At 40.3% G+C, this 21,939-nt stretch overlaps 1 protein-coding gene across 1 annotated transcript; it reads right to left on the bottom strand.

The window, feature by feature from the left end:
• Nucleotides 1–1,285: 1,285 nt before the first annotated feature.
• On the bottom strand, nucleotides 1,286–21,921 carry LOC129771574 (2-methoxy-6-polyprenyl-1,4-benzoquinol methylase, mitochondrial). Its single transcript, XM_055775343.1, has 4 exons — nucleotides 21,325–21,921; nucleotides 3,100–3,232; nucleotides 2,957–3,045; nucleotides 1,286–1,557 (listed from the first exon to the last, which is right to left on the bottom strand). Exons 1-4 carry the CDS (start codon nucleotides 21,771–21,773, stop codon nucleotides 1,344–1,346), a joined length of 885 nt encoding a protein of 294 aa, XP_055631318.1. The 5' UTR covers nucleotides 21,774–21,921; the 3' UTR covers nucleotides 1,286–1,343.
• Nucleotides 21,922–21,939: the final 18 nt, after the last annotated feature.

Here is a 21,939-nt window from a genome sequence, read left to right as displayed (position 1 = left end):
ACCGTCCAGCTCGCCCAGCAACGATGTTGTTCAGTCGATTTCCTCACGAAGAATGAAAGTTTGCCTCAGCGATGATGATGATGATGATGTTGAATTAGAGAGACTTTAAACTTTTTAGTTCATTCGTCTCTAGTCTTGAGAAAGGCCCATGGAAAACTTTACACTACTCCTTCATTACACCTCCACCCTCGCTGCCTTGAGAAAGGCACTCGATCCCTCGTTGTTCAGCTCGTCCAGCTACGATATTGTCCAGTCGATGTCCACACAAAGAACGAAATTGCCTCAGCGAGATCCACTGTTTATACTCTAGACAAATATTCCCCTTCGTTGTTCTTCTTTCCCTTTGTTCACGGAGACTTTACATCTTACGATTTCCATTTCGTTGTTCGTCGATAGGTTGCTCGTTATTGACTGCTCTGTTCGGGAAAGCACACAAATGGACAGAACAAATGTATGAGGAATGCTTCCAATTTTCATCAATTTAAAAATTTAAACCAAATACAGACTATGGGATTCTAATGTATATCATATCAAACAAATCTTAAGGAATTTCCGAATCGTTTGGTATGTGAATCGTCAAAATCCGTTCGCGGCAAAAATAGTTATTAACGTTAACTTTATTTCATAAAAACGTGACCTGTTTTCTGATTTGGCACCCTTAATGAAATACGTAGTTCTACATCGAAAATTCGTTCAAAAACATCACCAAAAAACAAGAACACACGCGAAATAGTGGCACCGGTGAGCATGCGAAACTGGTATCTTATCGTGTTGCCAGGGCAATGATGCACGCGCGGAATGGGGTGAAACACACTGTCCTAGATGCCTTGAATATCTTAGAATAAGGGACTAAAGGATTTTTTGTTTTTCACGCAATTTCAATTTTTGGGTTTTAGCCGCCTAAATTTTCTCAGGGGCCACTGTGCGACAGGTTGTATGATGAAAATGTTGATGTTTGAAAAGATGAACGATGGATCAGCGATTTCGGATGATAATTGATAAGGAGTGTTGTTTCTGCTTTCAGGACAGGAGAGGAAAGTTCTCACTGTTATTGAGGAGCCATTTTTTGGGAAAGAAATGAAATTATTGAGATCATATTAAGAATGTGGATCATTTTTCAAAGTACATGGATTACATATTAAAAAGCAGTGCTCAAAATATTAGTGCGTCGCAAAAGTTTTTACCCATCTGTGTGTTGGTGGTTGCGTACAAACGAACGTGTGATGGGTTCAAGGGTAAGAACTTTTGAAACAAGCTAATACAACTGAAAAAAAACTCCGGTGAATTTGTTTCTTAGAAAACATGGATATATTTATTGCCGCCTAAATCGCATTCGTATAAGGTCAAAGCTTAAATCCTGAGTGTATTGCACATACACCAAACGTGAGATTTTCGTATTCAACACATTTGAAGCCTGCCTGTTGAATTAGTTTCTTAAACTCCTCTTGGTTGGGAAATTTTCGTATACTTTCCACCAAATATTTATACGGATGCCATTGGTTTGCCAATATTTGGCCCATAGGTGGAATCATTTGAAAGGAATACTGATCATATATCCTGCAAAAAATCTGATAATATCACTTTTCAATACTGCTGATTCAGCAAGGAAGTAATTTCAGTTTGCAGTGGGTGTTTGGGCATAACTAGACTGAGCATCATGAGCGACTACTTCATTCTAGGTCACAGAGAAATCAAACGTGTGTAAAAAATTAATTAAAGTTCTAATTTCTCCTAAATGTTTACGTGATGTAAGATGGTTTAAGGAGGGATCCCGGTCTGGAAGGTCAAAAAAATTGAATTCTTTTTTTTTTTGCATTTTTGGGAAGATTATGCAAATGTTCTCCCAAAAGGATTTTTCGATATTTGATTTCGTTGGAATGTTACATCCAAAAATATGAGGTCACCTAAAGGGATACAGTATTGCTGCACGAAGTTTCAAACGCCTTTCTCTCGAAACCATGTATTTTAAGCTGATGGTATCAATATCTCAGGATCTACACGACCGATTTGGCTGAAATTTTTATCAGCATGTAAAAATTAATTATCTAAAGCGTTACATAGCTGTTTTTATATCTATTTTTTTCTATTTTTTATGAGGTTCTAAACAGAGATTTTTCGTGAAAAATAACTCATTTTCAACAAAAACGGTCACCATTTTGACATTTTTTTCCAATTTTCTAAAAAGCCCTATGTAACGCTTTAGGTGTTGTCCTTAAGTTTCAAAATATTCATTGGAATTCGTTTAGTGACATCCCGTTGCTTCAGAACCGATACCACCAGCTATGTATTTTCAGACAGCATCTACGCATCTAGCTGTCAACAGCGTAATAATCATTATTCATGGACTAAAAAAATGGAAAATACATCTTCAAATATACCTTAAACAACAACTAAAATACCCGAACACTTCACTTTGTTCCTAGCATCCGAAAAAAAAATCGGGGAAATTCATCATTTTTCGACCTCCCCTTGAGGGGATCTCAAATTCCATAAAGGAACTTCGCCGTCTCTACGTAATATAAATTGTTTCATTTTCAATAATATTTTTAGATTGCTATGCCAATTAACACACCTTGAATTCTCAATTTCAACTTTAATGGCGAATGGACGCAGTAGCTAACTTTAGCATTAGCATTAGCATTACTAAATTTAGCATTAGCATTAGCATTGAGCAAGTTGCACAATATCATAGGTGGCACGAATCCAGAACTGTTATGTTAAAAACTAACAGTAGCTAACCAAATGTAAACATAATTATATATAGAGATAGGAGTTGTGAAAACGCAGCGATCTCACTAACACACTCCACCATCTCTTACACCCGTAAACAGACCTCTTTATATTAGCTCCGAAGCATGAGATGTGAAGATGTTAAAAAAGTATGCAAAATATTACAAAAATCTAGCGCCTTACACAAACCGAAATTATCACCTTACAAACCCAGTAAACTACATACCATTTTATATAATCGTTTGTTACATGGCTGAATTCTAGACTAAGAAATCGTCCTCCCGGTTGTAAAACACGATAGGCTTCGGATAAAACCTGTACGATAGAATATAAAACTGTTTGAACATTTGTAAAAAAAAGATCACATACCTTGTCGATATGTGTTACGTTCCTAATTCCAAAAGCTATCGTGTAGGCACTATATGAATTGTTCTCGAATGGTAGTTTCTCGGCATCAGCGCACACCCAGTCAATAGAGTGGTTGTTCTGCTTTCGGTTTAATCTGCGAAAAAAAATCTTCTAAATTCCATCAAATAATGAATGGGTTGAACCAACAATACGATCCAAATTGTATACTGTTATACATTAATACATTATATAAAACATTAATAAATAAGAGTTTGCATATTGGACACATAGACAAAATTTATGCGTTGTGCCCGAATAATAGCCGCATATTTGACAAGGAACACGTTAGACGTTATACAAAACCCAGTCATCCGGAGAAACACAAGTCACTCCTTCCAGCCCTTCCTCTTTGATGAATATCGCAACATCCTCCCGATCGTCAAATCTAGTTCATCTTCATAAACCGATAGTGTATGTGTATGTGATAAGTGTATCAAAACTCCAACTTGGCTATTTTCAACTGCGACATTTAATTCAACAAACTAAACGACATACTTAAAACAACCCTCCTCGCCGCCCCAGTAGTTCCTATAGCCTGAAAATAAAAATACTAAAAATGCAACGCCCTCGAATGAAAAAGAAAGAAAATACCAATCCCGAAATCATCAGTCAGAGATTACTGACAGTAGGCAAGCAACTCACCTCGCCTCCAGATAGCCCTCGGCCCACGGTGGTCAAACTCTCCATACCCTCCATCAATTAATGATCGCCATATATTAGGCTGTCAAAAAAGCCCAGCGGTATTTTTTTTTATTTTCATTTGTTCATAAAATTAGTTACAATCATCTGTTTTAAGTCAAATATGCACCGTTTTGTTCGATGACTTGTTCCCAACGAGATGCCAACTTCATAATACCCCTGTTATAGGAGCGCGCTTCCTTATTGGCAAAAAACTCGGATAGCCAATTTTCACAGGCCTCTTTTGTGGCTAACTTCTGACTACCTATCTCGTTCGCCATGGACAAAAACAGGTGGTAGTCACTTGGTGCAAGGTCCGGACTATACGGCGGATGCAAAAGAACCTCCCATCCGAGCTCTCGGAGCTTCTGGCGCGTCACCAAAGAAGTGTGTGGCCTGGCGTTGTCCTGATGGAAGACAATGAGGCCTCTGTTTATCAAAGATGGCCTCTTCTTCATGAGTACTACCTTCAAGCGGTCCAGTTGTTGGCAGTACAGGTCCGAATTGAGCGTTTGGCCATAGGGAAGCAGCTCATAATAGATTATTCCTTGACAATCCCACAAAACACACAGCAGATCCATCCTGGCCGTTAATGAGGGCTTGGCCACCGTCTGAGCCGCTTCAGCGGGCTTCGACCACGACCGTTTGCGCTTCACGTTGTCGTAAGTGACCCACTTTTCATCGCCAGTCACCATCCGCTTCAGAAACGGGTCGATTTTGTTGCGATTCAGCAGCGATTCACATGCGTCGATACAGTCAAAGATGTTTTTTTGCGTCAACGTGTGTGGCACCCATACATCGAACTTCTTTGTGAATCCAAGCTTCTTCAAATGGTTAATAACGGTAATACAATTGACGAATCTATACAAAGCTGCATCAGGTCATGCGACACCTACATTAGAGCTCAAAACCACGAAAGTGATCATGTTTGTATTTCTTAAAGCGAGATTCGGCTGTTATTATTTTAATTAATTTCTGTTTAAATTCATTTTAACCATAAAACACCGTCAGTAAACCGTAAGAAAGTTAAATTTTTGTATATTTACCAGGATCCAACACCTTCGAAGTCGAAACAGTAAAATTGACTCTTCTTCTCAGTCGCTTCGCATCGACTAGGACTATTTCGGCATACGCCGTCAACATGACTTGAAGTGACGAGTGTTAAGAGCGAGGATGACTGATGAACTATTCTAGCAAATGGTTGTTCTAATTGACGTGAATATAATCGGCCTCTTCATTCAATCTGACTTCAATCCACCACAAGATTTTGTTTGTGGTTTTCTGGAAGATTAGGCATAAAAACATCATTTTATGAGGAAAAGTGAAAATTGTCAAAAAGTAACAGGGGACAACTATGCGTAGAACGGCAGCATATAAAGTGAAATTCAATTTGCCGTGAAGTCCATTTGACGGTGAAGAATAGAATGAGCACGGAGCATCGTTAGAACAGTTAGCGACGAGAGCGTCCGAATGACTGTTGATTCATGTTGACGGAGAACTGCTGGAAGAAGCAAAAACTCATTTCCAATTGAATGCGAAGATTTCATAGTCTCCTGACGATCCTCAGTTGAATATGACTTTGCCCAGCCCTGATATTTATAATGGATTCAACACGCGATTGGACCAAAGTCAGTTTTGACGTAGGATTACGTCTTACGGGAACATTTTGGGGTACAAATTGAAAATCAAAAATCGAGCGCACCGTAAAAATTGTCCAATTTCAAATTCTTATTGCTCAGTCAATTCTCGATGAATTGATGAGATTTTGGCGTCAATCAATTCCGGCACTCCATAACAATTTTTTACATTGAATAAAATAATATATATCATGAAACTAACTGTCGAACAATTGAAAAATCTCAACCCCTATCCTAACGGAAAACGGCGGGTTCCTAACAGAGACATCAAAACCATGCTGCCTGGGGGAAATCGACATTGCAAACACATGAAAGTAGGGGGAACTTTTGCTCCTACCGAAATGTGTTCCCTAACAGAGATATAAAAACCAAGCTGCCTGGGGGAAATCGACATTGTAAACACATGAAAGTAGGGGGAGGTTTTTTCCCACCGACATGTATTCCATAACAGAGATTACAAATCCAAGGGGGAAATCAGCATGTAAATACCCTCGTGGTCGATAGTTTAACTAACGACGCGCACAAATGGATAGTGCTCATTGTAACTAGCGTGGGCATTGCTGATTGCATACATGCTGGCGAATAAGTTGGGAGCGATGAATAAGTGTTTTTTCGTTCCAATAAGAATCTTTCGATGGGTTGATTGAAGAGTGATGTTTCAATGAACTGAATAGAACTTATGCTTGATAGAATATAAATAAAATTTAAATTTGGAACTTTTATGTTGGTTGCCTTTGAAATTTAATATGAATGACCGATCATGTATTGTGAAACTTTTAGCACAAATGTAAGTGTAAAATTGTATATGGTAGCTATTCTGTTAAAATGACTTGAAATATGAAACGATTTTTTCTTCCTCCCAAGGCAGATAGACTAACGGAATCCTACGTCAACTATGCGGTCGTGTCTTGGACACAACCCTCCTGTGACTTTTTAAGTTTGATGATGCATATAGGTTAGCTCATGCTGTGGATAATGGCAATGCAATCGGTGTCATATTAAATTTGTTGGTGTCATTGATTATGCAAGAGATTCCGTTCGGTCAATAAGAGAAGAATCTTCAGTATTCGAAGCGCAACATATGCCACCCATAGTTCACCTATTAAAAATGTAAATTACAGCACTTATACCAAGCCACTCTTCATATGTAATGAATGACAAAATGTAAAATGATGATTTTCCAACCTTTTCAGCGTAGAAAGAATACTTGAAACCCGAAAATTTGAAAAAAAAATTCTAATTTTTCTAAAAAATTCAAACGAAATTCAAACCAAATTCATATTCTTACTCGCTGAGCCATCTGATTGCAAATCTAACGTAGATTCGTCAATATTGACTCGAGCAATTTCAACTTCACCCGTTGTCAGCCAATACTCCGCCAATCAACTCTGCAGTAGTATTAGTCGGGGTCCGACCGATGCGGATCTTACAACCTAACCGGAATAGTCGGATAACCCCCGGTATCACTCACCGCGATCAGACGCTGACCGAAGCAGCAGTGTCCCATGTAAGCAGGATCAAAGCAGTGCGGACGCTATACCTCCACTGGAAATGCTGGATAACCTCTGAAGCCTGCGGACGAATAAACAATGCAGAAGAACGGAGCTCCGCGTGAACCTCTGGTTGACGGGCTCGTTAGTGCGGACGTTACACCCTTGCCGGTAGTGGCGGATAAGCCTCAGCACCGGTGGAAAGGGACTTCCCTAGGGACGCACAAGGGTGGAACACCTGTTCTCGACGAACCACGTGGGCATATACCAGAACTCGAGACGCACAAGGGTGGCAACACCTGGGGTGGCATTTCGCATTTCGAAACGAGTGGTTTTTGTTCGTTTCGACCACTTTTGTCATTATGAATCTCGAAGCGAGTATGAATACAATACTTTTATATCAGCACTGTGGAATCACAAAGAAATACAATAAACATCACATTTGCAGTACATTTCTCGCGTAACTTTTGAAAAGGTCCTATGTAACGAATGTAAACAAATCGAATTAATGGATGCACGCTATTAGTCTTTAATCATTGAATGTATTACAAAAACAATCGTTCACGTATCTATCTTCTTCATCTTTTTGTCGCCGACACAAAAAAAGACGGATGGGTAATGTCGGGGACATAACCGGAGTGACGTAGGACTATACAAAGGGGACAGCTTTTGTTAAATATATATTTTAAATATATTGTTTTATTTTCTTCTCCTACGTGAATACCTACCTATCTACCTTAAAAATGGATTAGTTTACTGTTTACTCTTCATGAATATGTTGATGGTTCTGAAAAGAACCTTTGGTGTTGTGTTTTTGTTATCACTCGATATTCCCATCTTGTTCGGTTAAACCTTCCTGTTTAGCTATTGCGTTTGCCACTCGCCACAGCTTTCACAGTTGGAAAATTTCCTCCCATCCAGCTTGTGACATGTTGTTCAGTAAATTACATTTGATGCGACGTGCCGGAGAAACACTTTGCCACTCACTGAAACTAATTGTTGCCTTGATGAGCGCCGAACCGAAGCTGCTCTGTTCTTGATGCGGGTTTTCTGATTGTCGTGAGCAGCTTTGCAAGCCAACTCGAGCACTCCGACGGCCGAAACTCTATAATCGCTGTTAGGTATACTGGTGCTCCGGCACCAATCCGTTCGGCCTAGTTACCCTTGCCGAGCAATCAGTGAATGCGACCAACAGGGAACTGGAGACTTGCACGGTTCGAATGAGACTTTGCCTTTCCCTTAACTTGTCCTCCTTTGTTACGTCCACGATGCCGATGACGTACAACCACACGGGTTTACGGTTTGAAAGAAAATAAGATATTTTTTTGGGGTCCGCGTGTTTTATACTCTAGCGGTAAACACTCACAGGATAGAGACAAATCGGCAGACTCAGCCAGAGGGGCGAGTCCAACGAGACGAACGAATGAGCGTTAAAAGGGAGCGATGGCAAAAAAAGACGGGTGGGTAATGTCGGGGACATAACCGGAGTGACGTAGGACTATACAAAGGGGACAGCTTTTGTTAAATATATATTTTAAATATATTGTTTTATTTTCTTCTCCTACGTGAATACCTACCTATCTACCTGAAAAATGGATTAGCTTACTGTTTACTCTTTATGAATATATTGATAGTTCTGAAGAGAACCTTTGATGTTGTGTTTTTGTTATCACTCGATATTCCCATCTTGTTCGGTTAAACCTTCCTGTTTAGCTATTGCGTTTGCCACTCGCCACAGCTTTCACAGTTGGAAAATTTCTTCCCATCCAGCTTGTGACATGTTGTTCAGTAAATTACATTTAATGCGACGTGCCGGAGAAACACTTTGCCACTCACAGAAACTAATTGTTGCCTTGATGAGCGCCGAACCGAAGCTGCTCTGTTCTTGATGCTTTGCAAGCCAACTCGAGCACTCCGACGGCCGAAACTCTATAATCGCTGTTAGGTATACTGGTGCTCCGGCACCAATCCGTTCGGCCTAGTTACCCTTGCGGAGCAATCAGTGAATGCGACCAACAGGGAACTGGAGACCTGCACGGTTCGAGTGAGACTTTGCCTTTCCCTTAACTTGTCCTCCTTTGTTACGTCCACGATGCCGATGCCGTACAACCACACGGGTTTACGGTTTGAAAGAAAATAAGATATTATTTTTTTGGGGTCCGCGTGTTTTATACTCTAGCGGTACACACTCACAGGATAGAAACAAATCGGCAGACTCAGCCAGAGGGGCGAGTCCAACGAGACGAACGAATGAGCGTTAAAAGGGAGCGATGGCAAAAAATACATTCATTACGATTTGTTCGCTCGTTGGATTCACATGCAGGCTAAAAAGGGTCCTTTTCAGGATCACACAATAATCTTCAATCTAAAGAGTTTATTGTTTTGTTATCACTCGATATCCCCATCTTGTTCGGCTAAACCTTTCTGTTTAGCGATTGCATTTGCCACTCGCCACAGCTTTCACAGTTGGAAAATTTCTTCCCATCCAGCTTGTGACATATTTTACAGTAAATAACATTCAATGGCACGTCGCATTACCACCACTCAGTATCGGATTGGAGGTAATTTTAACCTGTAATTGAACATTTGCGATGACAGTGGTACAGTGTCGATTTTCAATGTGGGGTCATAATTTGGACCCCGAACTCTTCCCCTTACTTTCATTTTGCCTTTCCCTTCACTTTTCCTCCTTTACCATGTTCAGACATGGCTGCTTGGGTTGGTTTGTTGATGTCTTGTGATGCGAACCGATGTGGTGTACGGTTTGAATGAGAATGATCGTTACGGTGGTGGTGGTGGTTTTGTATTACAGAGACTTTTTAGTTCATTCGTCTCTAGTCTTGAGAAAGGCCCTTTGAAAACTCTACTCTAACTCCTGCATTACACCTCCGCCCCCATTGCCTTGAGAAAGGCACTCGATCCCTCGCCGTCCAGTTCGTCCAGCAACGATGTTGTCCAGTCGGTGTCCACACAAAGAATGATCGTTACGGTGGTGGTGGTTTTGTATTATAGAGACTTTAAACTTTTTAGTTCATTCGTCTATAGCCTTGAGAAAGGCCCTTTGAAAACTCTACTCTAACTCCTGCATTACACCTCCGCCCCCATTGCCTTGAGAAAGGCACTCGATCCCTCGCCGTCCAGCTCGTCCAGCAACGACGTTGTCCAGTCGGTGTCCACACAAAGAATGATCGTTACGGAAGGAAGGAAGGTCTTGTATTATAGAGACTTTAAACTTTTGCAGTTCATTCGTCTCTAGCCTTGAGAAAGGCCCTTTGAAAACTCTACTCTATTTACTCCAGCGCTACCACCTCCACCCTCTTGCCTTGAGAAAGGCACTCGATCCCTCGCCGTCCAGCTCGTCCAGCAACGATGTTGTCCAGTCGGTGTCCACACAAAGAATGATCGTTACGGCAGCGAAGCGGGGATTTTTAAGCTGACTGGCTGGTTCGAGTATTACGCATGTGTGAGACTGCGACCAATGTTTCGTTCATTTTTTTCTTTTTCCTTTTCAATCGTGCTTCATTCTATTTCGCTGCTGCTCTGGTTACCCGTTTTGGTCGGTACGATTTGAGGAGCACAAAATGGACCAATCAAAAATGGGCACATAGTGCATTTTGACAATGCTTGATATTTCACAATTATTCAATTATTTATCTCAAGAAAAATGAAATGTTATTCGTTATGATAGATGCGTAAATATATTTCCTATCAATTGATGCAAAAACCTTTGCGATCTATTGAGAAATGCTCGAGCTATAAGCGTTCCAAATCTTGAATTTTTTCCTACTTGTTCAGTGCCTAGAATTCCATTTCACCCCCTATATCTTACGGTTAGACGTAGTCCTACGTCAAAAAATACATTCATTACGATTTGTTCGCTCGTTGGATTCACATGCAGGCTAAAAAGGGTCCTTTTCAGGATCACAAAATTATCTTCAATCTAAAGAGTTTATTGTTTTGTTATCACTCGATATCCCCATCTTGTTCGGCTAAACCTTGCTGTTTAGCGATTGCATTTGCCACTCGCCACAGCTTTCACAGTTGGAAAATTTCTTCCCATCCAGCTTGTGACATATTTTACAGTAAATTACATTCAATGGCACGTCGCATTACCACCACTCAGTATCGGATTGGAGGTAATTTTAACCTGTAATTGAACATTTGCGATGACAGTGGTACAGTGTCGACCTTCAATGTGGGGTCATAATTTGGACCCCGAACTCTATGTTTACAAAAATATCCAACTAAATATGTCGCATTACTGGTCCGACCAATTAGCTAAATGTCGAGATAAGTGTAAATTACTGTACTTTCAATCTAGAAGCAATTTAAGAATTAGTGAAAATCAATAAGCTCAGAACAACTGCCAAATTCACATACTCATCATATCCTGGCAAACAAATTATGAAAAAATCAATTTGTGTTTTATTATTATTTTGGATATTGTTTTAAAAAGCATTGAACTGTATTTCCTAAACTCTTTTTTGGAAGGTTTAATGGCCCTGAAAAGCGCCTTGTTTTATGGAATGGTTCAAATTTAGAAAACTTAGTACTCGTGGTTTTGAAAAAAAACCATTTCGAACGCCCTCGATGCCGCCTTGTTCTGGATTTGCCACCAAAGCAGTGTGTATAAAGAACAAACTTTTTTCTTCTGCTACCTGATGCCGTTTTGCGATTGCGTTTGCCACTCGCCACTCGCTGCAACTGCCTGTTGTCTTGATGTCCACCGAACCGAATGTGTTCTGTTCCGAATGCGGGTTTTCTTATCGTCGCGAGCAGCTTTACCAGTTAACTCGATCACTTCGGCGGCCGAAACTATATAACGCCGGCTAGGTGGACTGGTGCACTGGTACTAACGCGCTCGGCCTAGCTACCCTTGCGGGGAACTCCAGATCAACACGGTTCGAGCCGGATTTTGCCTTTCCCTTCACTTTTCCTCCTTTACCATGTCCAGACATGGCTGCTTGGGTTGGTTTGTTGATGTGTTGTGATGCGAACCGATGTGGTGTACGGTTTGAATGAGAATGATCGTTACGGCAGCGGAGCGGGGATTTTTAAGCTGACTGGCTGGCTCGAGAATTACGCATGTGTGAGACTGCGACCAATGTTTCGTTCATTTTTTTCTTTTTCCTTTCCAATCGTGGTTCATTCTATTTCGCTGCTGCTCTGGTTGCCCGTTTTGGTCGGTTCGATTTGAGGAGCACAAAATGGACCAATCAAAAATGGGCACATAGTGCATTTTGACAATGCTTGATATTTCACAATTATTCAATTATTTATCTCAAGAAAAATGAAATGTTATTCGTTATGATAGATGCGTAGATATATTTCCTATCAATTGATGCAAAAACCTTTGCGATCTATTGAGAAATGCTCGAGTTATAAGCGTTCCAAATCTTGCATTTTTTCCTACTTGTTCAGTGCCTAGATTTCCATTTCACCCCCTATATCTTCCGGTTAGACGTAGTCCTACGTCAAAATATCCAATGTACAGATTCGGATTTTAAGCACCCGGCTGTTACTTCGGACGCCATTTTCCTCCGACGGCCGAAATGTCCGGTCGTTTTGGAATTTGTTTCTTACAGGTGTTGTTATCGATTTCAGTGCAATTCAACGAGTGAAAACAATAATAATCAGTCTTTAGAACGAAATGCTGATATTTGGATTGTTGTTTATTAGTTAGTTTCAAATTCTTATAGTGCAACGTAATATGTCCAATGTGCAAACGCGGGCAGTCAAAACGTCCAATGTAACATTTTTCGCTCCGAGGCTTCAACCTTAATCTCAAATGACGGAACAACAGATACGATTGGTCTTTAGGAGTTATTCTTGACAGCTAGTGGTGAAAACAGTGATAAAGATCGATAGCATTTAAAACAATTCGCGAAATAATGTTCGGGTCTTCAACTTCGTTTTTCTCGAGTTGGCGAAATGTTACATTGGACCTTTTCAAAAGTTACGCGAGATTTGTTCATTTTCCGTAGGCCTTAGAATGGGTATATGAGTACCATTAATACACCGGGTATCTTAAATTTGTCGAAGAAAGATTGCTTTGTTTCATTAAACGATGTTGTATCCAATTCCATTTTTCGCATAAGCTTTTTTCGGCATTATATTTTTGCAATAGCCGTGAAGTTAGCTTTGTTTACAAACCGAAAAATTTTACATTTCTCTTCGAGACAAATTTCGCTCGAAGTCTAGTACACTGAAAATATTAACTCGAAAGAGATGCATAATACTAAAATCAATTCGATTCGAGTTTGAATTATCTCGAAACGAGTTACTAGCTTCGAAATGCGCAATGCACCCCTGTTTCCCGAAGGACTACGTGGGAGCTGCATCTAATCACGGGATGCACAAAGGTGGAAACTTGTTCCTCGATTAGTCTCGCTGGAGTTCGGTGTATCGACCTCTTCTTACCCCCGTTACCATGCATCGCCAATGTTGACAGACCAACGAGCCGAAGAGAAATGAAAACCGTTGCAGTGACATCGAACTGATTTTTCCGCCGTCGGGTCATGTGGACGATCGCCGGTTGACACTTCTACATCCGGTTTTTCCCTGTCGTCCCACCGGGGAAGTGACCGCTGGGTTCCCTGGCCGTTGCATTGTACCCTCTCGCTCGATCACCGGGACCGCAATGACTTCCGCGTTCTTTGTCGCGGTCTCTTCTATCCGCAGTTCTGCGTTTGTCCCGGTCTCTTCTATCCGCAGTTCTGCCCGTCTCGTCGTTAAATCCATTCCTGACGTCACAACCACCCAACAGGAGTTCGAACCGGACCGAACCGGACCGTGGCATATGCCAGTAGAAGCACGGTTTAATGCTGCTACCTATGACACATGGAGACGCAGTCAAGAGATTTTCCACCAATTTTGACCAGTAATTCAAACTCCCTAACCAATTTCACCACGTCTCCTCTGTTGCTTCCGGATGGCACCACTCAGTGTCGCATTAGAGGCGATTGTGACCTGTGATAGGACATTCGGGATGACAGTGGTCTAGTGTCGACTTTTCTGTTTTCTGTGTTTTCTGTGGCCATTATTTGGGTCCCAAACTTGATGTTTACAAGTATGTACAATTAGGGGCGAATATGTCCAATTATTCGTGTCGCATTATATGTCTGTCCAATTATCTAGATGTCGAATTAAAGATAACTAATTGTGCATAGAACGGCCTCGTTCAAACAGTTACAGTAGTTATCACCCAACAATTTACACACAGCTCTCCCAAAATAGACAGTTGATATTTCCAATAGTAGAGACCACTGTGTCCCTCTATCGTCAGCAGTTCTTTTGAAGAGACATATATAAGAATATATAAAGGAATTTAAGAATTAATTGCAGAAATTCATTTGAAGGAAAATAAATGTGAGGGGAAATAAATATAAATCGTTATTACTGAGGTGTGTTCCCGTGGCCGAGATGTTAGCGTCATACCTAACATGCCGGGGGTTCGGGTTCGATTCCCGTTCTGGTCGGGGGAATTTTTTTGTCAATGAAATTTACTCCGATTTGCACTGTGGTCACGCGTATTCTAGAGCTTGCCACTCAGAATACACTCAAGGCGTGTTATTTAGCATAGAAATCTCAACTAAGTACTAATAAAAATGGCGCAAGTAATACTATGTTGAGACGGCGATGTTCCTCTAAGAACGTTAGTGCCATTTAAGAAGTTATTACTGAATTTAGAATACAAAATGAATTACAGCTTTGAAACAAGTCACAAGCCACCATCTGCCGATCTCTGGTAAATCTTTGAGATTTTGTTCGGATTTTGAAGAAATTCCCTGAAGCAATCTTTGTTGTGTAATACGCTAAAAGCTGTAATACATTTTATTTTCTAAATTTATTTCATACAAAGTAAAACAAGTGAAAGCGGAAATTAATATTGATATTTATTACTGTATTGAGGAAATAAAATAAATTATAGCTTTGAGCGCATTACACCACAAAAATCGCTTCAGGAAATTCCTTCGATATCCGAACATTTCATTATTTATTTACAATGATGCTACATCCCTTGAAGAGATTGGATCTGATTCACATAAATGTTCCGCCAATGCACTCGGTTAATTCTCCTTCTCCATTCTTTGTTTTCCTGTACACCACGTATATTGTTCTGAGCACTCGGCGTTCGAAAACACCAAGTGGTTGTGAGTCCCATTCGAGCATTGTCCATGCTTCGTGCCCATAGAGAACAACCGGTCGAATTATGGATTTGTACGTGGTGCACTTCGTACGGGGTCGGAGTTTGTTGAACCTTGATGATTTGCGGAGCACGGCTTCTATTGACTATGCGTCTTCGAATTTCATGGCCAGGGTACCAAGGTCCCAACTCCAAAATAAAACTGTATAACGACTTCATCCCACGCTGTAAAATGCTGAAGTGGCAGAATCGCTTTTTGACTACCTCATCTATTTGACGATCGTATGCAAGGCGGAAAGTTTTCTTACATAAACCAGCGTTAGGTCGAGGACATAGTGAACGCGATGCGATGAGGGCGCGGGCTCGTTTGCGGGAAAGCTCTTTGGTTCACGAATGTGGAAATCAAATGCAAACCGCCCTGACCTGACATAGTAAACGCGATTTCAATGCGGTGAAACTGTGTGTAGAGTGTTTCGCCGCGAGTGAACGCAAGTAATGGTTGCCAGACGATTTTCATAAATATCTTCATAATCGAACTCTTCGAACGAAAATAAAAATTAAGTTGTTAACTTATTATTCTCGTTTTGTTTGATAAATCATATAGCTTTATTCTAATTTACATAATACATATAATGAAAACGTTACGTAAGGGCTTTCGAATTACAATGTTCATAGATAAAAACGATCTCACAATTCAACTGTTTACAAAATGAAGACATGTTATCATATCTGGCATCCTTTAGCTGGGGTTTACATGTAGAATGTAACGCGCGACTAAAGCGATCAGTAAGTCATAGTACGCGATGAGCTCCAATTAATCGCTTCACATCGCAACGCATCGCACCGCACCGCATTTACTATGTCCTTGGCCTTACGGAGGAAACACATTTTAAAGGGTGTGTCACATCAAATTGCATCACGGAAAAAACGCTGTAGAAATTTAATTTTTAGGAATTATATCTTCAGCTTTCGCTTATAATCAGATAAGAGTGTATAGATCACGTTGGCCATGCTTCACTGCCAATTTTTCGTAAATTTGGAAAAATGTCGTCGAACGAAAAAGTGAGTCGTGAATTAATTCTGTGCACTCATTTCGAGAATCCGGAGTTGTCACATCGGGACATCGGTAAGATGCTGGGAATCGTCCAATCCACGGTCAGCAGAGTACTAAAACGATACTTCGAGAACCTAACCATCGACCAGAAGGTGAAGAACGGCAAAAATAGATGCTCCGTCAGTGAAAAAGATCACAAGCGCGTAGTTAAGCAGTTTAGACGTGATCCGAGAAGTTCGGTCCGGAATGTCGCCAATAAGCTGAATTTGTCAAGTTCATTCGTCCAGCGGACCAAGCAGCGGGAGGGCCTGCGTACATACAAGGTTCAGAAGGCTCCTAACCGCGACGAAAGGCAAAACATGGTGGGGAAGACGCGAGCCCGGAAGCTGTACACCGAAATGCTGACGAAGCCGCATTGCCTGGTAATGGACGACGAAACCTACGTCAAAGCGGACTTTCGTCAGCTGCCGGGCCTGTTGTTCTTCTCCGCAGAGGACAAATTCAGCGTTCCGGAGGAGATTCGCAAGCAGAAAATATCCAAGTTTGCCAAAAAGTACATGATGTGGCAAGCGATCTGCTCTTGCGGAAAGCGGAGCGCCCCCTTCGTGATGACCGGCACGGTGAACGGGCTGGTTTACCTTAAGGAGTGCCTACAGAAGCGCTTACTACCACTATTGAAGCAGCACGAGGGCCCGTCCATCTTCTGGCCGCATCTCGATTCGTGCCACTATTCAAAGGACCTGTTGGAGTGGTACGAAGCCAACGGGGTCACCTTCGTGCCAAAGGAAATGAACCCGCCCAACGCGCCGGAGCTTCGCCCAATAGAGAAATATTGGGCGATTATGAAGCAGGCCCTCCGGAAGAACCCAAAAGTTGTCAAATCGGAGGCGGACTTCAAGAGAAAATGGATTTCTGTTCAAAAAAAACTACAACCTGACGTTGTACAGAACCTTATGGACGGGGTAAAGAGGAAGGTGCGAGCATACGGGCTTGGGCTCGAAGTATGAATAAAAAGAAAATGCCAAAAGTTGTTTAATAGTTTTTGTTTTACTGTCTAAAATTTTCAAAAGGATCGGTCTACTGGGCGAATTTCTACAGCGTTTTTTCCGTGATGCAATTTGATGTGACACACCCTTTACTATCTTTGGAAGCAACATCTTACAGCGGGCGTTACGCCCCAATCGCTCCTCGTTGGCTAAAGTATTATTTGAGTATTTTGAGGAAAACTAAATATTTTGAATAATCAATATAAAATTGAGTGTTATGTGTTTTGTAAACACTTTGTAAACACCCAGTCTATGAGACTGAAGCAAATTTAAAAACTAAGGAACTCACTTCCGCGGATAAACGAGTTTCCAATGTGTTTATGAAATGACGAATTTCATGCCAACTCGTCTTAGGAGTTGGCAGCACCATCTCAGATAGCGGTCAAGGCACCATTGGCGATCTAACGCAAAACGAAAACGATCGGTGAGACATCTGGATTTTGTTTTTGAACTAAGAAAATGATGATAATGTAACCTAAAACTCAAAAACAAATCTCGTATATTGTACTTCCGGGCCTCCCAAGGTAGTTCTCACATGCAGGAACCATGCATTTTTCAACTTGTTTTTGATTGTGCTCTCGAATTTCCTTTTGACGTAGGACTACGTCTTTCATTTCTATACCGGGGTGTAAAATCAAAGTTTCGAAAACGAAAGCGTTACGCCGGAGACCGAGATTTTGAGCGTTAATAGCTCCTAAACAACTGAACGAAATGGTATGATAAACACTTCATTCGAAAGATAAAATGTCTACGCGTTATATACTTGTTACTTTTTGATCCAAAAACTTGTTTCAATAGTCTTAAAATTGCTTTCAAAACAGGCTATTGAAATCACCAATCGGTATATAAGCGAGCGGCGCTCGGAAATCCACTCAGTTCTAATTGAACAGCGATTGGAGCATGTAGTCGCTGTTGCGGTGAAGCTCTTTATTTATCATGAAAGCGCGGATGAACGGTGTCACCAAGAGCCTGTTTGTGCACCCTAGGCCAGAAGGGAATCTATCAGGAGGAGAGTGATGCCACAAACGGTTCCCTGGGAAGACATCGCTACACACACATACACGCGCGGCTATTAACAGGTGGTTATCGAGTTGGCATTAACCACTGGTGGGCTTCCAGTATCGAGGAAAATGTGGAAATATCTAATCGTTACTGAGAATAATCTGCCAGTTCCTCTGGGAATTTTCAAAATATATTCATGTGAAAGAGTTTAATTGAATGTTTTCTATCCATGTTACACTGTGACCAAATATGTTTCAATCAAGTGCTATTAACCACTGGTGGGCTTCCAGTATCGAGGAAAATGTAGAAATATCTAATCGTTACTGAAAATAATCTGCCAGTTCCTTTGGGAATTTTCAAAATATATTCATGTGAAAGAGTTTAATTGAATGTTTTCTATCCATGTAACACTGTGACCAAATACATTTGGTTTTGTGGTTTTTCAATCAATCGCAATTAACAGGATAGCTTCAGAAGATTATTCTTCCCCATCAGTAGGATATTTCCGTATCCAATATTGTATGCGCCCGCAATCGATTATTGCTCAGTCGCCGAAAGTTCCGAGCTCAGAGAGTTCATTCCCCTCTAGTTTGCCTTCCAAATTGCTAATTGCCTTCTCTCGATTCAATCACACACAAAAAGCATACTTAAGCGATATTCTGGTGGTGAGACACATTCATTTTTCGTGAGGACATCGACAGGACAACATCGTTGCCTAACGTGCTGGAGGAGGTGGACGGCGAAGGAAAACACATACACGCGCAGAACTCTCTTCGTTAGGATGCCATTCAGCATCGAGAAAGTTCCGGAAAGATCTAATCATTGCTGGAAAATAATCTGCCAGTTCCTTTGGGAATTTTCAAAATATATTCATGTGAAAGAGTTTAATTGAATGTTTTCTATCCATGTAACACTGTGACCAAATATGTTTCAATCAAGTGCTATTAACAGGTGGTTATCGAGTTGGTATTAACCACTGGTGGGCTTCCAGTATCGAGGAAAATGTGGAAATAACTAATCGTTACTGAAAATAATCTGCCAGTTCCTCTGGGAATTTTCAAAATATATTCATGTGAAAGAGTTTAATTGAATGTTTTCTATCCATGTGACCACTGTGACCAAATATGTTTCAATCAAGTGCTATTAACAGGTGGTTATCGAGTTGGCATTAACCACTGGTGGGCTTCCAGTATCGAGGAAAATGTGGAAATATCTAATCGTTACTGAAAATAATCTGCCAGTTCCTTTGGGAATTTTCAAAATATATTCATGTGAAAGAGTTTAATTGAATGTTTTCTATCCATGTAACACTGTGACCAAATACATTTGGTTTTGTGGTTTTTCAATCAATCGCAATCAACAGGATAGCTTCTGAAGATTATTCTTCCCCATCAGTAGGATATTTCCGTATCCAATATTGGATGCATAAAACCTTGTGCCTCCAACGTAACGCTCTCGTTTTCGAAGTTCTCCAAATATTCATTCATTCAGAATGAATTCAGATTCAACTTCATACAAATGATCTCTATATCAACGAGAGTCCTACGTCACCCTTGCGGTTATACCATAGATATAACCCACTTCCTGTTTTTCAGTTCAACCATTGTCAATATTTATACAGTTTTCACTGCTGAAAGAGGAAAGAAAATAACATATTATATATAAAAATGTGCAGAATTAAATTCCTTCCTTCCATAAACTCACATTGCAAAATTTAAAACCATCATCATTTTCACCGCAGCGCTGCATAGATGTAGATTTATACGTTAGATCGTCAAAAGCCAAAAACATGTCAAAGGCGAGAATTTACACACAAAAATGTAAAGAGTAAAACATTATTTTTTCAGGGGTTTCCATACCAAAATGCTCTATATTTCAGAAACTATAGAAGATATAAAACAGAGGTCTTCGACGGGAGTTCATATTTTAATAAGATCTAAAACTTTGTTGAATACACTCTATTGCTATCTTGACTATAAACAAAATTAGGTTTAGTTGTAATTTTTTCGAAGAAAACATGAAAATTTGTTGTTAGAAAAAAAGAAAAAGAAGTGCCCACCTTCCGATGTACGGACGACTTGCTGAAAATTGTAAGAGCTATTCATATAATTGTTTTGAGAATAAAAAAAACGTTTTCGAAAAAAATTAGTTTTAATTTTTAAAATAATTTTTTTTAGTCTTGTTTAAAAAAAAAATGTTGGTTGTTTTTATGAAACTTTTAACAATTTTCTACATTTCATCCTTTGACTCGAATTTTGTATGTATTATAGTTTTTGAGTTAACATTTTTTGTAAAAATCAAGAAAAAAATCTGGCTCTTTTTAAAAAGTAGTCTAATTCTTTTTTGAATGTTTCAAGTATGCAAAGTTGATTAAAAGATCCATGTGTTTACACCCACGTTTCGCTGATATTTGACATGGTGCTGCCAACGAGTTGGCATTTAATTCGTCAAATACCACCCTTGTGTCTCACAAAGATGATTTCATCATGAATATTGCATGGAAAATTGTACATTTTATAAAATACTGATCCGGCAAACTTCGTCCCGCCCAAAATTTATTTTTCGTTCTCACATCCACATTTTCCTACTGGGACCGACTCTTTATTCCAGAGGAGGGAGGGGTGTCATACCATCTTAGAAACATTTCTTGTATCCAAAAACTCTCACATCCCAAATTTGGCTCAATTATTTCTCGAGTTATGCAGAAGTTTGTGTTTTATTTGTATGGCAGCCACCCCTTAGAGAGAGGGGAGGAGTGTCTATTCACCATAGAAACATTTCGTGTCCCCTAAAACCTTCACATGCCAAATCTGGCTCCATTTACTTGATGAGTTTTCGAGTTATACAGAAATTTGAGTTTGATTTGTTTGGCAGTCCCCCCCTTAGAGAGGGGGGAGGATTGTCAAACTACCATATAAACATTTATTGCCCTCTAAAACCTCCCCATGCCAAATCTGATTTCGTTTGTTTGATTAATTGCCGAGTAATACAGATTTGTGTTTCATTTGTGTGGTAAAATATACGGATGGCGTAGATCCCGTGATGATATTTTACACGTACGTGGGAAAATCCTTCTTTTATATATAAAGATGTGAATGAAACAGCTTCTTCAGGAATTTTGCGAACTACTTACAACTTGAATCGCTCTTTTCCTACATTCAACATATCCTGATTGATATCCGATATAGTTACATGATTCTGCGTTCCTTCGTTCTGTGGCAAGTTATCCAGATATTTCAAATAGCGAAACGCGATATCCCCTGTTCCGCCTGCCATATCGAGTAATCTGATGCCGCCCCCAATTGGTGCTAGGCGTTCGAGGAAGATATCCTTCCAGATACGATGGATTCCAAAGGACATAGCGTCATTCATCAAATCGTACGATGAAGCTACTTCTTCGAATACTTTATGGACTTTTTGCGATTTTTCGTTTTCCTTAACAGTCTCGAATCCGAAATGCGTCTCAGGTTCAGAAGCAGTTTGCAGGGAACGGTTTGTTGTTTGCCCCAAACGAGACGGAATAGCCGGACGCAACAAGAATGATAGCACATTTCGGATGTGTGACGAAGTGGAGGATAACATTGTGAAACACCTTTTACTTCACGAGAATTCTTTAGAAAATTTCAAAAACAAATGAAAAGTGTTGAGGTTGAAACTGTCAATGGTTTTTTTTCGATCAAAAAGACGAAACAGTTGTGAAGTTGAAGGAGCACAATCAGCACAATCGACGAAAACGAGAAGCACGTGC

The sequence above is a fragment of the Toxorhynchites rutilus genome, chromosome 2 (assembly GCF_029784135.1).
Source record: "Toxorhynchites rutilus septentrionalis strain SRP chromosome 2, ASM2978413v1, whole genome shotgun sequence".
In the NCBI taxonomy this organism is placed as follows: domain Eukaryota; kingdom Metazoa; phylum Arthropoda; class Insecta; order Diptera; family Culicidae; genus Toxorhynchites; species Toxorhynchites rutilus.
Note: the sequence above shows the minus strand (reverse complement) of the source record. Positions and strands in the feature narration are given on the sequence as shown.